This window comes from Cryptomeria japonica, chromosome 8 (assembly GCF_030272615.1).
Source record: "Cryptomeria japonica chromosome 8, Sugi_1.0, whole genome shotgun sequence".
NCBI classification, from domain to species: Eukaryota; Viridiplantae; Streptophyta; class Pinopsida; order Cupressales; family Cupressaceae; genus Cryptomeria; species Cryptomeria japonica.
Window position 1 is genome coordinate 731950046 of NC_081412.1, and position 21404 is coordinate 731971449.

At 35.7% G+C, this 21404-nt stretch overlaps 1 protein-coding gene across 1 annotated transcript; it reads right to left on the reverse strand.

Moving 5' to 3' along the window:
* Positions 1–14883: 14883 nt before the first annotated feature.
* Positions 14884–15540, reverse strand: LOC131028513 (protein TRACHEARY ELEMENT DIFFERENTIATION-RELATED 7A-like). The gene has a single exon (XM_057958794.2). It carries the CDS (start codon positions 15538–15540, stop codon positions 14884–14886), a length of 657 nt encoding a protein of 218 aa, XP_057814777.2.
* Positions 15541–21404: the final 5864 nt, after the last annotated feature.

Consider the following 21404-nt stretch of genomic DNA (forward strand, 5'->3'; position numbering starts at 1 on the left):
GAAAAACAGATTTTACATCCATTTGGTACACTTTGTAGCCCTTGTAGGTAGAATAAGCTAGAAACATCCTAATTGCTTCTAATCTAGCCACCGGTGTAAATGTCTCTTCAAAGTCAATCCCCTCTACCTAAGAGTGTCCTTTGAACACTAATATAGCTTTATGTCTCACAACTTTACCTTCTTCATTACTTTTATTATGGTAGACCCACTTTGTGCCAATGATGTTCTTATCTTCTGGTCTAGGGACTAATTCCCAAGTCTTGTTCTTCTCAATCTGGTGCATTTCTTCTTCCATGGCATCCATCCATTCTTGTCTCTTGATAGCCTCAATGAAAGTTTTGGGTTCAACTTCAGTCATGAGGCATAGGCTGACTTGTTCATCATTTCGGGAAAGTCCTCTTCTAGTATGCACACCATAACTCTTATTTCCCAGAATTTTCTCTTTGGGATGATTAAACTGTACATACCAGTTGGGAACCTTTTGAGGTGCTGCCTCAGGTTCAGTGCCAGACTGAACATAAATATTTTCATCATCGGAGTCATCATACCAGTTAATGTGTGGTTGACATCCTTTGTGCATATCCTCATCAACTCTTAGATGCACACTTTCAACAATTCTTCTTAGTCTTTTATTGTAGCATTTGTATATCTTGTTGTTTGATGAGAAACCAAGAAAGATCCCTTCATCACTTCTAGAGTCAAAGCTTCCCAAAACATTCATATCTTTCTTGATGAAGAATTTGTTTCCAAAAAATTTGAAATATTCGACTAATGGCTTCTGGTCATACCATAATTCATAAGGTCTCAACTTCTTGTTTGTTCTTAACTGAACCCGGTTCAAGGTGTATGGAGTAGTATGAACAAATTTTTTCCAATAAGTATCTGGCAGACTGGCCTCATTCAGCATAGTTCTGGCCATCTCCTTGATTGTCTTGTTCTTCCTTTCTACCACACCATTTTGCTGTGGTGTTCTAGGAGCAGAGTATTGCCTTCTCATTCCATGTTTTTCATAATAATCTTCAAATTAATTTGATGTGAACTCTCCACCCCTATATGATCTTAGACATTTTAATTTGTACCCACTTTCCTTTTCCACCATCTTAAAAAAGATCTTGAATCTTTCAAATGCTTGTGATTTATCTTGCAAAAAGGTGACACATGTCATCCTTGAGTAGTCATCAATGAAAAGCATAAAGTATCTTTCACTGGCAAGTGCTCTTGTTCTAGTTGGACCACACATATCTGTATGCACAATTTCAAGTGGCTTTGAGGTGTTGTGCTCCTTTGTCTTGAAACTTACTCTTGTTTGCTTTCCTTTTACACATTCATCAAAAAGTGTGTTTACTGGCTTGATGATGGGTGGAATATTCCTCACACACCCCTTTTTTCTTACTACAACCAAGTTATCAAAATTTATGTGGCCTAATATTTTGTGCCACAACCAACTTTCATCTACTTGTCCTAACATACATTGGGACTCATAGCATTCCTTCATATTATAAACATTTCCAATAGTTCTCTTTCCTTATGCCACCACTTTATGGGTGTTGTATTTCTTTATCTGACAACTAGTTGAGTCAAAGGTGAATTTGTAACCTTTGTCGCACATTTGACTCACACTTAGCAGATTATGTTTGAGGCCTCCACATAATATACATCATGTGCCTTCAGTTTTCCATCAATTCTTATTGTTCCTTTTCCCTTTATTTTGATGGAGGAATTAACTCCAAACCTTACCAATCCACCATTCCAATCTTCAAGATTAATGAATTTTCTTGTGTCACCAGTCATGTAGTTTGAGCAACCACTATCTACCACCCATAGATTTTTCCTCTCAGCATGCAAGGCAGTCTGAACTATGAGACTTGATTCTACCTTTTCCTTTAAACCAAACCAGTTTGATTTCCTTCTTATTGTCAGCTCTTGTATTATGCTCAGGTTTAGATACCTGTCTTTGATCATGATTTTCCTTTACTTGCTTGATCTTCTTATTTTTGCATAATTTGGCTATGTGTCCAAATTCTTGACAGTTATAGCATTTTATGTTTTCAATAAAGGAAGCATCCATAATGCTATTGTAGGATATTGGTTGGTTCTTCCTACAATCAAAACTCTTATGTCCATATCCATTGCATTGATAGAAAACAACATTCATATCTTGGAGTGCATTAAATGAATTTCTACTTTCAAAATTCATAGAAGGTTTATTGTTTAACCTACAGTCAGCTATTTTGTGCCCAAAATTTATTACACCGGTAACAATAACCATGAAAGTTTGATACATACCAGTCGTGTTGTCTTGGTCCTAAATGGAACTGCCTCATTGGGGGTCTTCCATTCATGTTGTTGAATTGGGTGAATCCTTCTCAGTCAGTCCTGGCATTCCTCCTTGGATTTCCAGATTTGTGCATGAAATGTGACCTCCGGTTCATTTTTGTATACCGCTTTGGATGTCGATTTCCAATAGCATCAGCATATGTTTTTTTTTCTAGTTTCCTTGCCTACAGTGAATGTCTTCTTTTCTTCTCCTTCAATTGAAGAAGTGAACATTATCTCTTTGTCATATTTACCTTTGGGTTGATCCTTGACCAGCTTCAAAGCCTAAGCCACTTGTGTCTTTGGATTGCTTTTGTTTGCTTAACATCTTATCCAAAGCTTTAGTGTTGCCTTCGTACTTGCTTCTTATTTTTATTTCTTCCTTTCTTTCTTCAAGCTCCTTTCTAAGCTTTATTATTTCTTCTTCCAACTCTTGATACTCCTTTTCTTTTTTTTTCAAGTCAAGGGTTGTAGCTTCATCAATCCTCTTAGTTTCTTCTAGCTGTAGCTTCAAGTCAGATATGATTTGACCGGATTCTTCCAGAGACTACTTCAAGAGATCTTGTTCATCTACTACAACAATCTTAACTCTCTTGAGTTCTCTTCTTGTTTTACTTAGTTCTTCAAGTGCACTAATAATTTCACTCTCCAAATCCGCTTTAGCCTCAACATCCTCTTCTTCCTTATCTTCAATAGCAAGTCTGTCAAATGCCATGAAAAGGTTTACTTTTTGTGGTTCTCATGGTCATCATCTTCTGATGCATCCTCATCATCTTTTGTGTCATCCTCAATGGTATATAAGTTGTTTTGGTTATGGTAGTCTCTTCTTCCCTGTCAATAGTCATTCCTTTCTCTGTCTTTGCCGATAGATCTTCTGAACTCTCTTGACTCATCTCCACCAGTTTCTTTGTGAGGATAGCTTGCAGCGAAGTGTCCTACATTCCCACAGTTGAAACACTTAAGTGGTAGCTTTCCTTTGTACCGACCTGATCCTATTTTGAGCTTCCTGACAAAGTTTTCTATTTCACCATCAGAGTCTTCACTGGATTCTTTATGAGTAATATCTTCTTTCCTCTTTTTGGTGGTATTGAAGGAAGCTTCTTTTCTTGAGGAAGTCTCACCAGTTGTTCTCATCTTATAGGCTGTCAGGGAACCAAATAGTTCATCCATAGTAAAAGTCATCAGATCCTTGGCTTCTTCTATGGCTGACACTTTAGTATCATATTTGGGAGTGAGAGATCTAAGTATCTTTTTGACAAGAATTTCTTCTGCAATCTCTTCACCGAGTCCTCTAATAGCATTCACAGTTTCATCAAATCTGTGAAGATAATCTGTAATTTTTTCATCATCTTTCATTTTGATGCTTTCAAGTTGGCTCCTTAGAGTTTGCAGTTTGGCCTCCTTGACCTTTGCATCTCCCTCAAACAACCTCTACAACTTGTCCCATGTTTCCTTTGCTGAAACATAGTGCATGACTTTGATAATTTCATTATCAGATAGCCCACTCAAGCTAGCATGTTTAGCCTTTGCATTATTTTCATACTCCTTCTTTGCATCTGGATCAGTGGGAGGAGTATTAGGAACAACATACCCATTCTTGATTAACATCCATACATCAAAGCCAAGAGATGAAATATATGTCTCAATTCTTCTGCTCCAGAAGGCATAGTTAGATCCATCAAACATGGGGGCTTTTGAGGAAGCAGACTCACTTCTTGCCATTGTGCTCAAAGTCCAGAATCTACCCAAGGTTTAGAGATAACTAGGAACTTGGCTCCGATACCAATTGTTGAACATAGAGTACCACTAAGAGGGGGGGGGGAATCAGTGGTTCCTAGGTCTTTTCTTTTTTTGATCTAACTTGAGAATATCAAGTATGTACTTAATCACATTAATAGTCAAACCAGTAATATAAGAAAGAAAGCCAAAGTTACCATGCATACACAAGCAACTCACAACACTAGATTTACAAGGAAAACCCAATATAGGAAAAACCTCAGTGAGAAAATTTGTTGAAGTCTACTGCTCCAATCTAGCCTCACAGGTAAAACACATATTTACAAATATTTTAGGGCACCAACCCAAGAAGCACCAACCCCTGCACTTTTAGGGCACCAACCCCAGGAGCATCAAACCTGACACCAAGCTCCAACTTGGAGATGTATATTGAAATACTATTTGAATGCAATTTAGGCTACTTACTGCAAATGAATTCTACAGGTCTTCAATCAATTAACTCTCTGTTATCTTTCTCTCCTTTTCACACACAATCTCTCAGTACACTGTGTCACACTAGGATGTGATGAATAATGATGAACAATAAATACTCAACAAATACTAAGAGGGGGGGGTGAATCAATATAGACAAAAAATTCTTTAACAACTTAAACTGCAAAGACTGTACTAACTGGTAAAAAACATCACTGATCTAAATCAGGGCACTATCAGTAAAACACAGTGAGACTGTGAAAGACATAAACCGGTAACATCTAGATCATCACAAAACATAATATCTCATTTCCACTTCACCCATATGCTTAAACAAGTAATACATGAGAAATATAATGACCACTCGATCAACATGCTTTACCGCTTAACAGAAAACACTAAGACATCACATGAAAAAGCATCACACATAACAAACTGATTTTTCATGTGGAAACCCAACTGGGAAAAACCACGATGGGGATGAATAACCACAAGTTGTTCTTGAACTCTTCTGAAGTCCGCTCTGTTAAGAGCCTAATTTGGTTAAGGAATTTACAACAGGTTCTGCTAGGAATCGATCCTGCTAGGGATCACTCGGTTAAGGGATGACTAAATACCTAGTTAGAGGTTAAAACCATGTTAAAGGTTACCTTGTCAGAGGATTTAAAGAACTCAATGATTTTGAGTCACCCTATTAAAGGATTTACAAAAATCCTATTAAAGCTACCCGGTAAAGGGATTTTCCAACTGCTGAAATGGTTATAAGTCAACAGGTAATACACTAATATGATAACAACACTTAATGCCAAGGCAAATCTACTTTAGTTCCTTTACATCTATAATCACACTCTACAAATCTCTACTCACTGCACCAATCTGGAAATAATCACTTCACACACATTCATTTGCCAACAACTTAAAATGAGAATCATCATCGACCTTATAGACAACAATTAGGTCCGTGGCAAAAACCTAAAACCCTAAGTATCTAGGTTAACAATACAGTCGGTCCAATCTTGACCATTTAAACACATTACATAGGGTAAAACAATCTTGAACAAATCTCAAGACATTCTGCATCATTTGTTCTTTGCCGCTTCTGGAAGCTGATAACCCATCACGCGCTCTCCGCCATTTATTAAGATTTTTCACATTCCCGAGATAGACAGAATCAATCTTCTTCATGCAAGATCCTCAAGGAGATTATTCATGCATAGAAGGTTGATGTGGCAACACGATCTGATCTTCATTTCAATGCTAACTCATCACAGGATGTCGTCGGTCGAATCACACAGACTTGGAATGCATCAACCAGAAACCGTGAAGCCAAGACTACCAACTGGTAGTCATATCAAATGAAACCCCGATACAAACTTTACATATACTAGTTCACATTCCAACATACCGGTTCACCTTTTTGCATATACCAATTCACATCATCATACCGGTTCACTTCATACCATCATACCAGTTCTCTTGCCAGTTTTCTTTCTTCAATATACCTTGTCCACTCTGCCACACCTTATCGATTAGGCTCAACTGCCCGTATATGAAAACTACTGATAGAATCCTCTTACCGGTGTGCCTGCTTCCTCAAACTGTAACTCGATCAACATCCCTTCTCAAGTTTTCTTCTTCTAACTTCTCTCCTCTCCACTATCTTCTCGACAACATCAACACTTTCTATTCATTGCTCCAGATTCTTATAAGATGATTTCCCGCCAAAAAGCAATTCAAAATCCAGACGGTTAGGGTTTCTTCACCATCCTCGAGGCAAATCAAATCCAATCATATCTTGCAGGATATGATCACCTTGAAGTCCATCTATTCATCTCCGTCATTTCCATGCCTTTTAAGACATTCTTTACAGACAAGGGAAACACGATCCTTTATATAGATTTACATCTGTCAATTTTCTATTAATGCCTTTGTTGTTTCCTTCTCAAGGTATTCTTTTAATCTAATCTTCTTTCTTCGATCCAGGTGCCAACTACTCCACTGATCTTCCTCTATCATTCCTTCTTCCTCAAGCCGCAACTAGTTTGATGCAATCCCTTGATTTGCGGTTCCTTCATTAATGGTGAATATTTATTTCATCAACCCTATGGATGAAACTTTACCAACCACACCCTACTTGCCACCTCTGCTTCACACGACATCACACCGATCAAGACATGGCCTTCCAATGATTAGTCAGTCCGACAAACACATACCAGTAAAACCCTTTGCCAGTAGAGTGTTCTTCTCTAGTTGACTGGTATAGCATCCTATACTAGATGCACATCTTGACATTTTTCCTCTTCATCATTAACCAAACAACCAACTACCATGCTCAATCTTCTCCAGTTGACATCAATGACAACTAAGTGCCAAAAATCCAACAGGCTTCTCTACTTCTACTTCTCCAGGCTGCTGCATCTCTTTGTCTTCAACCGGTGGGGAATCTCTTAGGCTACTTTCTTGCATTCTTGTTTTTGGTGAGCTCATCTTCCCTTAGTTTTCCCTTTCCTTTAGGATCTGCATTGTTTCTTCTTGTTGCATCGATCTTCATTCTTAGCCTCAAGTCCTCATCGACTATAGCTATGTCAACCTTCTTTCTTGGTGCACTTCATATTGTAAAGGTTTGACCCTTATTGTTAGGTCCTGGAGGCAACTGAGAGGGGGGCTGAATCAGTTGCCCAATATAAATTTAAACCAAAAAAACTTAACCAAATTATTACTTAATACCGGTGAACCGTTCTGTTATACTAGTGGACAGTTTTAACAGATAAATGTAATACCGACAAACAATAATGCATGAAACAAAAAGACAAAGTCATCCACAATACATAACACCAATATTTGTGCGTGGAAACCCTGTAAGGGGAAAAAGCATGGTGGGAAACCTTACCCACAATCAGATGATACTACTACAGATAGTAAGTGTACATAAATGGGGTCTGCACATGCAGAAAGGCCAAGTGCCTAGAGCTCACTGCTCAAACACAAATGAGAGTCACACTAACTACAATTGGATGGTTAAATCCAATAAGAATATACTGCTCAAAGTAGCATCTTCATATGTTGGATTCAGTACCGGTGTAGTTATGATATGATTTCACAATAACCTAGCTTCACCTTCAAATGATGTCTACGTGTATAGCTCTGCTTAATCTCGCATATACCTTCACACAATTCCTTTTCGCATTCCACATTCAATCTTACAATTAAGACCTTACATTTATACCATAACCTAAGACCAATTTTAGTAGGTCAGCTCTACAAGATATTAAAATAAAATCATTTTACAAATAATAAAATATTCGATGCAATAACCAATTGAACATGTTGGCTTAATGCATTTACAACAATAATTAATCATCTCCATAGCATGTTGTGCTGATCTGGAAAAGATAAACCTGTCGGTATAACCCTGGACCTATTTGCCGATAACAACAAATATGCAAATATGAATATGCTAATAAATAATTCTCCAAGATAAGATGTCCAACCAATGTCTTCGACATTACCAAGTGTTTTCCATTCTATTCCAAGTGTTGGTGATCATTATATCCTGCCGGTGTACCATATACCAATGACTGTGCAAAAGTTACTTGCTTGTCGGTGAATGTTGCTGGATCTCCAAAGTGATAGAGTTTTAGTAGGTGTTGACATCAATGACAAAACCATACAAAAAATACCAACAATCTCCTCCTTTGGCATTGATGGCAACACAAGATGGAAAAACCATCAAAGTGCCAAAATAGAAACCAATAATCTCTTTAAAGTAACAATCTCTCCCCCTGAGTGTAACATGAGTTTCCTTATGTTTTTCTGTACCAATCTCTCCCTAAAATATAATGTGTTTTTCCATAGATATCACTCCCCCTTTGACATAAAATGCCAAAGTTACAACAAAATCAGGTTCATATACAAAATATCAATCAATACAAATATACCAACTACTCTCCCTGTGAAGTAGCTTCCCCATCAAAGCTGGAGTAAGAATATTTCTCTGTTAATTCTATTGGTTGATGACAGACATCAACTTTCTAAGTATCTACCGGTGGGGGAATGACCCCAAGCTATTCTCTAAGATATTCAAAAGTCTCCTTAGGCAAAGGTTTAGTGAAAATATCTACAAGTTGTTCTTTAGTATTCACATAAACCAGTTTTATTTCTTTTGCTTCAACATTCTCCCTTAGAAAATTCAATTTGATTGAAACATGTTTTGTTTTAGAATGTAATACCGGATTCTTAGATATATCAATTGTTGTTGTGTTGTCACAATAGATAGTTATAGGTTCCTTGCATTTTACCTTTAAATCTTTCAACATTTATTTAAGCCATAGTACCTGTGTACAGTTAGTTGCTGCTACAACATATTTTGATTCTGCTGTTGATAAAGATGTACAACTTTGTTTCTTACTCAACCAAGAAACTAATCTACTTCCAAGAAAAAATGCTCCGTCGATAGTGCTTTTTCTGTCAACAATATCTCCTGCCCAATTTGCATCTGTGTATGCACATAGGTCAAAGTTTTCATCTCTAGGATACCATAATCCAAGATTTGTAGTGCCTTGTAAGTACTGGAAAATCCTTTTTACTGTTGATTCATGATTTTCTCTAGGATTACTCTGAAATATTGAAACAATACATACTGCATTCATAATATCAGGTCTTGTTTGTGTCAAATACAGTAAACCTCCTATCATAGATTTGTACCTTGTTGGATTAATAGGTGTAGATTCATCCCTTAAAGATAGTTTGTCATTTGTAGTCATAGGTGTGCTTACCGGTTTAGAGTTCTCCATCCCAAATTTCTTAAGTAACTCTTTTAAGTATTTAGATTGACTCAAGAATATACCTTTGTTAGTCTGTGAAATCTATAATCCCAAAAAGAATTTTATTTCACCAATCATAGACATTTCAAATTCTTGCTGCATTTTAATAGAAAAGTCTTTACACAATCCGTCTTCTCCTCCAAAGATTATATCATCAACAAAAAATTCTATAGCCAAGATGTCATTATTAGTCACTTTATAGTAAAAGTTACTGTCAGCATTACCTTTAGAAAAATAAATTTTCAAAAGATACTTATCCAATTTGGCATACCAAGCTCTTGGAGCTTGCTTTAATCCATACAAAGCTTTCCTTAACCTGCAAACCATATCTTTGTCATCTGTCAAAGAAAATCCATTAGGTTGTTCAATGTAAACTTCCTCTTCAAGATCTCCATTCAAAAATGCACATTTAATATCCATTTGATATACTTTGTAGTTCTTGTGTGTTGCAAAGGCCAAAAATAATCTAACTGCCTCAATTCTAGCTACCAGTGCAAAGGTTTCATTATAGTCAACTCCTTCTTTTTGAGAATATCCCTTGCACACGCTTTATCCCTGATAACCTTACCATCTTCATTAAATTTGTTTCTGAATACCCATTTTGTTCCAATTACATTTTTATCTTTATCCCGGGGAACTAATGTCCAAGTGTTATTTTTCTCAATTTGTTCTAATTCTTCTTCCATAGCTTTAGTCCAATATTTATCTTCACATGCCTCATTAATTGATGACGGTTCATGTTATCACTGTTTAAGAAATGGGTTTTCTTTTCCCATAATTGGCTAAGTTTTTTTGAAATTTTGAGTCAAGCACACTATTAATTGTTTCAAATCTGTGTTAAGTCTTTAAGGGTTTAGGGTTTTGGTTTTTAATCGCTCATGTCTGATTAAAACCCTCTGGTTTCTATTCCTGCGTTACTTTAATTCACTTAAGTAATGGGTCTTGGGGTCGTATGAAGTGTTCCCCTTTGTCATTTACCTAGGCAGTCATTAAATAATCGTAAAAAATTTATGCCTTATGTCTTTTTCCTTCTAATGTTGTCGGCCCAGTAAGTGTCATGCAGCTCTCAGATGGATCTACGACTTTCGCCATTTCGTTAGGCGAAGTTGTGAGTGCTTTAAGACTTGCGAAATAGCGAAAGGAAAAGCATGTTCAATGGTGCGCATTTGGTATGGTGTAACGAGATTCCATCTCGCTCAAGATCTAACGCCTGGCGTTGATTCGCAACCGAAACCAGTAAGCAAATTACCTTTCACGAAATGGTGAAAAGGTTTGGCAGGACACTGCGGTGAAGACTTTTCCGTGGCTAAAAGGTGATCAAGTTCAAAAGAAATCAACAGTTCTCATTGTTTCATGGCTGATAGGTGCTCGCATGTTATGCCTTGCAAAACAGTGAAAGGTTTTTGGCATGGGCAAAAGAGGTTTATAAAGAGCATAACAGATGCGCAGGTTCCCGAAGATCTAACGGCTAGCGCAACTTCGCAGGGGAGAGATGCTTGAAGGATAGCTTTAGCGAAACAGTGAAATGATATGGCGTTCCAGGCAAGCAGTCCAATTGGTTGAGATGATGAGTAAGATAATGGCACGTGGCAGAAAGTCAAAGTAGTCAGCAAATCGGATCTAAGGATTAAAAGGTGGGTCCAAGAGGATGAGTCATGTCGTGGGGTGTGAAGTGACTTGGCAGATCCACGTGGCAAGGATGAAGTGGAATCCGATGTTTTCTCTCAGCGAATAAAAGGTTGACATGTCAGTTTGGGAATGATTAGACACTAGGTGGATAAAGCTGAGTCAGAGGGCCCACGTCTGCCGAACCTTAGTAGGTTGTTAAGCATCGAGCAAGTCAGCTCTAATCTAGTAGTCCGTGTGAGTTCACAAAGTTAAATGCTCGTGCTTTAAAACCTACAAAGTAGCGAAAGGTTTTAGGGGCCCGAAGAATAGATAAAACATGAAGGTAAAAGGGGATCAACTCCGAAAAGATCCAAGGGCTCGCGTTGTTTCATGGCTGCGAATTAACCGAGCGTTAAGGCCTGTGAAATGGTGAAAGAGAAAAGAAGGTTCTTCCTGGCATAAAGCTCAATGGTGACATGTTGATTGACACATGGTTTCAAAAGGGATTGAGGGCGCCAAGGTGTAACCGGCGGTTATAAGGAAAATACGACATGTGGCTGACTCTAAACTAAACTCGAAGAGTTTTCCAAGGCTAATGGCTGAGTGCCACGTGGTATTTGGTAACCAGTGGAAGAGCGGGGTAAGCAATGCAAGCATAAAGTTCTCGCTTAAAGGATGGTCATCTCAGGATTGATCCAACGCTTCGCGTTGTTTCATGGCCCAAAGTTGAAAGCGGGTAAAGCTATGCAAAATAGCAAAAAACCATTAGCTGTTAGGATGAGGCACGGTTAGTGAAAAGGCTGACTGTCCGAGTAAGAGTTAAAAGCCAGGCGGTTAGAGTCCCATCTAACAAAGTAAATAACTAGTAATAATTTGAGTATTTACAATAACTTCAACAATTGATAATAATTCAAACAACTGATAATAAATCCGAATGCTGGTTATGATTCAAATATTGATAATCTGAATAAACTAAATCAATTCATATGGAGTAGGGAGAACTGCTAAAGGGAACCCTACCTAATAATATGGGTAGGGATAACTGCTAAAGGGTACCCTACAGGATCATTGAGTGGGGAGAACTGATGTAGAGCACCCTGCTTGATAAATGGGCAGGGAGAACTGCTATAGGGAACCCTACATGACAATATTGGGTAGGGAGAATTGTTGTGTAAGGCACCATACATGGTTATATTGGATAAGGGGAAATGGTCAATCAAGATACCCCACCAAATCCTACATCACAGCTCAGTAACATAACGTATGATTCTATCTTTGATATTATTACAAGGATCCCTCTTTATGTTATATGCAGTTAATTCTATTTATATAGTGATTTATATGACCATTCCTTAATGATATTTGTAGCACCTTCTGAGTTTATTTCTTGCAGTTTTTTTACTACAGTAGAGGCTAAACTTAAAAGATTCTATGGGGCCATTTACCAAGAATTAAAGTTGGTTACCACTGGAAATAAATTGAACAAGAGTATGCAAGGAAAGCAAAGGAACTAGCAAAAATATCTTGATGACAAGATCAAAAGGACCAACCTCTTGTATAGTTGCTACCGAGCATCTATTTGTAGCAATGTGCCTTGCTCGCAATTTTTGCACCTCGAGCCCACATATAATGATGGCGTGTAATTACTTTTTTTTTTTTTTAAATATCTCGTGTTCGTCGGAATTCCAACATCAAATATGAAATCTGAACTATCGGCAAAAGTCAACCTGATGGTAACACACAAGTAGAAGCATGTGATCGTGATAGAATACACCGATGAAGTCCATAGATAGATCGCACACCAGCAACAATGGAGAAATCTTGTATTGTCGATAGTCGATGATGCTATCGGTAAGACTTATCTCGTTGGACACTGGCAATAGTAAAACACATAGGTAAAGCTTATGCTAAGGAGAAATAACGTATTGGGAGGAGCTATGCAAAGGGAAAAGATATCGGGAAACTTATGTCCATCGCATGAACACATTTTAAGCTATCCCGATGCCCGATGAGACTAGCAGGATAATTCTCACCAATTAGCAAAAAGAGAGGTCAACGGCTTATGTTATCCTGATGAGGAAGAAGAAATCAAGAGGCTGTGAAAATCATTGAACCAACATATGCCGATCAACAGGTAAAATCCGTGTTCGTCCGGATGCCGACGTGAAATTTCAACATGTCTGAATTCCGACGAACATGGGGTATACTTTGGAAAAAAAAAAAAATAATCCAACAAAGCAAAAGAAATCCCATAGACAGTCGAAAATGTTCGTCGGTTTTTAGTCCAAATTTCGACGTGAAATTTTAACACGTCAGAATTCCGACGAACACGGGGTTATTTTTGAAAAGAAAACAAATTAATCCGACAAAACAAAAGAAATCTCATAGCTCGTCAGAAATGCTCATCAGAAAATTGCTCCAAATGTACTAGTGACATATGAATTAGGACATGTGTCTTGACACATCAATCACCACAAGGGTGTCCTTTTGACCACTAAAAGTTGTACACCTAAAAAAGATGCCAACATGACCAATACATTATCACCTCTCTTGTTAGCTTAATTATTTTTGTGCTCTTAGATGAATAACACATGTGCCTACACTAGTCAAGATTCCAATTGAAGACATGCCGATTTATCTTTATTTACTAATTTCCTCCTTACCCCAAGAAAGAAAAATTTATTGCACATCTTAACCCTTTAATAGGGGCACTAAGACTGATATAAATAGTACTGTCCATATTCTAGAACCAAAATAATCATTCAAATATCAATTAATCATGGTTTATGACCAGATATTTATGACCAGATATATGTGCCAGCCCACTCATGGTTTATGACTAATGTGCACAGCAAAGATTAATCAAACTATTACAAACATTACTCAGTGCAAAGCTTTCAAGGCAACATACATTGAGAGATGTTGGAATGTTCAATGCTCTTGCTTTGGAATAGACAATCATATTAATGCAAGAAATGGATTTGGTATTAAAAAATCATGAGAGCAAAGCCTGCAATTAACGTGAATTATATCTGTTGTAAATATAAAAGAAATTGTTATATCCGGTGTAAGCTCTAATGAAGTTGATTGGAGTTGGAATGTAAAGACTGCGAGTCTTTGTTTCTTCTCATTTAGTTTATTCAACTCTTTGATTGATTATTATTCTTTTTATTTAAATTTTATGGTTTGTTAATTTATAAATGATTTTATCTTCTAAAAATGATGGATCTGTAATGAACTCCTTAATTTTCATCTTGTAGTTACTGTTTAAAATCTTTCTATAATTTAATTAACATAAATTTTCTTTTAATAAAAACTATGAGGAAAAAATATCAAGAATGTAAAACATTTATTCAAATTTGGTAGATCAATATGTCTCATAGGAAAAACATAATAATTGAAATTGAGCTCATGAGGCCTTATAATATTACTGTAGGAAAACATAGTTTTACTGCTTGTCAAATAAGCCTAGTTAAAGAAACTGAATATGATGATCGTGCTGTATGGTTCCAGAATAAAAACCATAATATAACAAACACACATATTTTATTTATTATATAATATGTACCATAAAACTTGAGGATTCACAGATCCTACCATGAAGCTCCAAAGAAGATCTACCTACATTCTGTTTTAAGAGTTGCAGGAAATTGATAGGTTACAAAACACTGAAGCTAAACATCTATAATTGTATTATTGAACCTACTATAGCTATTATACTAATCTGCTTCATCTTCCAGATTGCAATTGGACATCCTGCAATAAGTAAACAAAAACATTGAAGTGAAGAAATAATAGTAGTTATACAATACCAAATCATACAAATATAAATCCAAGAACAAGCTACGATGTACAACATCTAAAATAATATGATGGATGATTGAAAATCAAACCTGCAATGAATGACATACCTTGTAATGGTGTCTTGCTAATATGAAGGAGGAGGAGGCTTATAACGACGAGGAGGTGGTGTGAAGACTGGAGATTTGGACTGTGGAGGTGGATCTTCAGGAAAAGGTGGGAAAGGTTGAGGCTTCAATACCGTAGGTGAAGGTGGCGTTCGAGGTGGGTTTGCAGGGAAAGAATGAGGCGGTTGAGGGTTAAATACCATATGTGGGGTTGGAGGTCTGTAGTTGGGCGGTGTGGATAATGGAGCTTTTTGTGTCTTGGAAGAAGGAGAAGTTGTGGGTCGAGTGTGCATTGGGATAGAATAAAATAGAGAATCGATTGTAGGGGATAATGGGGTTTTTGGTGGCTTAGGAGGAGGATGAGGAGAAGTGAACGGTCTGTGGATTGGGAAAGAATTGAGTGTAATTCGTTTTGGAGGAAACATCTCATGAATAGGTGGAAGTGGGGCTTTGTCAGTTAGATGAGGAGGAGAAAAAGGCTTTGGAGGGGCCTTCGTATACAGAGTCTGGGAAAATGGTGATCGCAGATCAGTGGGTGGAGGAGGAGAGTTGTATGGCTTTGGAGGAGGAGGGGGTGGAGGAGGAGGAGGGGGATTACGGATTGTGGCATTTGTGAGAGTTGCAAAACAAGTGCAGGCAGCAAACAAAGCCACCAACAACTTGTGGAAGGCATCCATTTTTGCTACAAAAAAAGGTCTGTGATTTGCTTACATGGCGAACGGGTATTTATAGTGATTTTCAGGTGTAGAGAAGACTTAGCAGATTCTTCTATGTCATTCCTTTGATGAGACGTGTTGGGAAGCTTTGTTTTAACTAATTTTGAAACCACAAATGGAACTATGTGTATACAGAAAATCATATATTCTAACACATCATTTGACTAAATTTAGGATGTGTGGTACCGATGGCATATCATTTCCACGTTTCCGTTTTCGATGAAGTCCGTTACCGCAACCTCTGTTTTCACATAGAACGGTTTCCTTGAGTAGTGAGTGACATTTTTGGATACTTTGACAAAAGCTGTCCTGGTAGTGCTTCACTGATAGAAGTTGTGGTTTCATAATCATTACCCGTCCCATCTACGTGATTTGTCCACCACTTGACAGATCCCATCAAGACAACACTCACCATATCCCTCACATCTCTCTCCCTTAACACCCCCCGAACAGGCCACCACACAAACCACACAGAGGAAATAAGGAGAAACAGTAGCAGCCATATCCACAGAAATATAATGCCGAAAAAAAAATTAATAGTACTTAATCATCAAGCTCAAATCCATACTAAAAATAATCTTACAAACTCTTATGAAACCCAAGATAACCCCACACAAATAGTGGAACAACCACGAGCTATCACACCTCCAGTAGGGGATGCAACCCAACCACCGATTTCTAGAAATAGAAGAAGGATGAGGGTAACATTCACCTCCAATCCATTCAAAATAACCTTAAATGCATCTAAACACAAGGAAAAACCTTCACAAGAGGTAGCCTTACTTTGAGGTACAAGCCCTCCACAACTGGATTGAGGATAGGTCCTTTCCAAGCAATGTCATGCTTCCTAATGCTAAAAGTGCCATAACTCTGTATAAAACTTTTGGATGAAGCCATAGCATAGGAAGACTCACCATGTCAAGGGGAACAACTTTTACATACATTTTTTTCCCAAAAAAATAGTTGAAAGAACTTGCTATATGATGAAATAGAGGACATTAGTGTGCCAAGGGATAACAGTGCCTAGAAAGGACATTAAGACACCAAGAAACCCCCTCTCAAAAAATTGTATAAAATTTTGGCGAATATTGAATTTAGAATAAAAATAATAATAATTTTTATTGGCGAAACTTTCGTTTTTTTAAAGAAAAGTTTTATTTTATTGGCGAATTTTTTTATATCAATTCTTTTTGATAGAAAATATTGGCGAATCTTGGAATATAATAAGAGTATGCATTAATTACCCTTGCAAATCCTTTCATTTAAAAAATAGTTTTTTAATAGAAAAGTAAAGGCCCAAAGGTGGAAATCATTAATGAGTTTAAGGGGTAGACTCTACTTTGTTTAGTTTCTACCATTAATTTAAAATAATCTAATAGCCCTTTTTGTATTTTGTTAGATAAAAGTTACCAACAATTTGTAATACTCATGGGGCCAAAAATTGCTTTTAGACAATTGATTTTCATTGAAGTCAACAATTCTAAAGAAATTTCAACCCCCATGAGAATTACAACTTGTAGGCCCAATTTACGTCATGGAATACAATGAAAGTCATTAGATTATATTTTAAATCAATGGTGGCAACTAAAGATTGTTGATATAACCCTAAAGTAACTAATAATTATGAAATATTATTAGAAAATTTATTTATATTTCTACAATAAATTATAAAATGTTGGCGAATTTGATCCAATCATGTATCAAATATTGTGGTGAATCTTTGAGCTAAAAAAATTAATAAAATAAATTCTCTGGCGATTTAAACAACACTAAAATGAATGTTTGTAAAAATGTGGCAATTTGGGTCACCTTAAAAGTTGAACTTATTAGCCAAATTTTGATTCCCAAATTTTAAAAAATAGTCTATTGACAAATATTAGCCAGTAAAAAAATCATTGATCTATGGTGCAGTCTTGTTTTGGCACTATGGTCTTGATAATACATTGTAGTCCTAGATGGAGTTTGAACATATGATCATTTGTAGGCCTCATACATAGGGAAAAAATTTAGGACTCACAAAAATAATAATACAACACAAACAAACTCCCAAATGATAAAAAACTAGGAGCTAGGAGGGACAACCCCACCCAATCTTCAACACATTGACCAACAAAGGAGATGCTCCACGTGGGATGAGAGGCCTATAAGGGACTCCAAAATAATTCCAAGCACACAAGTGATAGATTAAACACTTCCAATGTACCTTACTAGTCCTTGAAACAAGAAGAGAACCACAATGATCAAGTTCTCACCAACTCACAATCCTTAAACTCAATAGATAGACCATGGAAGATCATGCAAGAACCAATGTCAAATTGAATGTTTTATACCACAATAGATTCATTTTAAGCCCAAATTTAAATGTGTTCTATATTCATTTTAACAACATAACCAAAATGATAAATTGTAAATGAAATAAATAAGCATTCGACACCAACAACCAATTTAAATGCAAGCAATCCAATAATTGTCCCTTAGTGATCTAATTCACAACCAAAGAAATTTTAAAAATAATGAAATCAATCCAACTTCCAATTTTTGAGGAGACGATTTGAGAAGGAGAGCATTTTTTTCAAAAAAAACAAGAAATCAATAAAAGAATTTCTTTTACCTTTCATCACTTTTTCACTTTTATTTCTTTATATATTTTCTTTTCTTGGAATGATTATATGATTTTTCATATATTAAGATTAAATTGTGAAGCCATTTTTTCCAGAAAAGAAAAAGAAATACTAATTAAACATTTCAAGAAGTTATAATAAAACAATTTAATCAAATTTCTAAAGCCGATTCTTTTTTCACTAACTTGCACACAAAAGATAAATTTGGTCAAACATTGACTTATTTTGATTTTGAAGAGTTAGTTTCTTAGAAAAATTATGTTAATCTTGGCTTTGAAGAAGCCTTGTCTTATAATATAACTGTTTATAGTTCTTTAAAATGGGTATGGCTATTCTTTTATAATATGAGGAGACTAATATCTTTTGACATCTTTTAAATAGATATATTTAAGATATATCTATAATAATTACTATTCTATTGCACACAAAGTTTTTTATATAATCATAAATTTAAAGTGATATAATTAACATTTTAAAAAATATTTTAAATTTCTATGTACTATTGAACAAAATAACATCTAATTTTTAAGTAATATTTATTTTTAAATTTTATAAATTGTGTGTTTAAATTTTGTAATCTATATACATATCTCAAAAGATTACAATAAGACAAAGTTTCTTGTCCTTATCATATAAAAAATCCAAACACTACCAACAAGTATTAAAAAATTATATAGATTTTTATATGCTTATGGTTTATTTTATAATCTTAATTACTTACTTGCGAGTTATTTTAAATTTATTTTATTTATAAAGTAAAATTAATTTTATTGTAAAACAAATTTTTAAAATAAATATAATACTACTTTATTTATAAACTATTTTCAATTTATTGATATAAAGTTATGCATTTTTTCAACACCCTTCACTATATTTTCTTAAAATTTCAAAAATCATATAATATATACTTTTAAAATTTCATAAACATGCAACACAAAAAATATATGTAAATAAAAGCAATAATAATTTGTTCCATATCTTAATGTTAGGAGTGCATAATTAGTGGATAGGCTATATAGGTGTAGTCATAAATCATTTCAATTCAAAATTCTATTTGTAATTTATCATTGTTCTAGGGTTAAGTCCTAATCCGACGTTTGACTTCATAGTATGTCAACTAACTAAGACTATTTTGGGACTAGGTAACTTCTTTGCATGGTCCATTGAGACCTATTTTCCTTGGTTTATATGGTTTGGATTTGACTTATATTGTATCACATGTTTCATCCATAGATCTCCTTACAACCAACCCAGTGGATGTTTTGAAGAGTTGAGGAGCAAACCCAAAATGGGAAATTCATTTTAACACCATAATTGAGATGGTTCAACATGGGGAAAAATTGGGTGTGAAAGTGTCTGAACCTCCTATCAAGAGTGAAATACTTCATGAGCATAAGTGCCACATTTTTCCAAACCCCAGGGAGATCCTAACTATTGTAGCCACTCTAAAGCCTTGAGACACTTTTACTCAGTTTAAAGAATCTCTTAAAATCATCCTTGTAAGTCCCCTTAGGGATTTTGGGGAAAGTCACTCCATCCAAGGCTACACCATTAATAGAGGAAATGGTCTCCATATTAACCATAAAGACCATGCCCCCATTTTTAACTTTGCCTTTCTTCCAAGACTGAAAAAATTGCTCAGAGAGAGAAGGGTCATAACCCTGTATCCCTTCCACATAGTATGCAAGCTTTCCCTTCACCACATTCATCCACACTTTTAATTAATCTTGAAGTCATTGCAGATATCTAGTTCCTTCTAGATTAGGTCTCTGCCCATTGTTAGATTTTTCATAGAGAAACCAAAGGCTAAAACAAGAGAAGGAGTCCAAAAACCAAAAGTAAGAAAGGGACAACATGCGTTGGTACTAGGGAGGGTGTAACTAATTCTATAATTAAAGGCATGTGACCAAAACAATAAATGATTGGTAGATAAGGTGGCTATAACAAGAAGTAAAAAACGTGATCTTGGGATTATTCTGCAGCATTAGGACTTATGTCAACCAAGATAATGGCACAAATATCAATAGGAATTTCATGCAAATGCATCCATATTTTAATATGATAGGAAAATGATCAAAGATTAGCTAGTTTGTATGCTGGATTATTACCTTCTTGATGTGTGTGATTAATTTAACATGGCCTAACATAGGGATGAGATCAAGACATTTGGAGATGATGTGTATAGATTTCCAATCTGGTTTAGCTTCCTTTTTTAACTTCATTATGGCTTTTTTAGAATCACCTTCAATGATTATTCTTTTGAATCATCTATCCTTTGCAATCACAACTCCATGATACACTGTAACCACCTATGCAAAGCTTGAGGTTTTAACTCCAAGGTTAGCCATGTAGGCTAAAATATTTTGCCACTTAAGTCCCTTATGACCCCTCCCCCACTTTCCTTATCTGGGTTACCTCTTGATGAGCTACTAAAATTCAATTTCAACAAACCAATATTGGGGGCTAAACCATTTAATTGTATTTATTAATTCAATAGGAGGAGAAATGAATTTGGAAAGGGAATTCACCAAACTCCAACTACTATCAATCTACCAATCTAGGGAAGAGGGTAGGTGAGAGTGTTTGTTTTCACAAAGCAACCCATATTTTCTTTTACATTGTTGACAATGGAGATGGCCAAAGAGTCTCATCTACTTTTCCTATCTCTAAATAGTTTATTTTTTTTGTTTCTTCCATAGGATCCACCCTATATGGAAGAAGTCCTATCACCAAAGTTCCATAATGAGGGGATGAGCCAATTGAAGATACCAAATAATAAGGTTTGTCACCAAAGTTCTTTTCATTTTTGTTGAGTGTTATCAATTAAAGGTTACCTAAATTAACTCAAACCGATTTATGAAAAGGAAATTATACTTGCTCTTAATGTAGTAAAATCATCCAAGATGTATCTAATGGGCAAACACTTCAATATCAAGACATATCATGACACCCTAAAATATTATTTCAAGAAACTATTATATTTTGAAGGGAAATAAAAACTGGCCACCAAGATGTTGTGGTATGACCTTGAGACTATATATAAGAAATGCAAGGAGAATAATTGGAAAATTGATTATCTCGAAAGGATGATATGCATTAAGTATTAATATGCTTCAATTCAATATTATAAGTAGATTGAATCTAATAAGCCAAAGAAGAGTGGCAATGTGAAAGGAACCACATTCAATAGTCACCAATTAATCC

What these genes read in the sequence shown, in the direction of transcription:
- LOC131028513 (XM_057958794.2), bottom strand. Translation starts at nt 15,540, where the DNA reads ATGGATGCCTTCCACAAGTTGTTGGTGGCTTTGTTTGCTGCCTGCACT.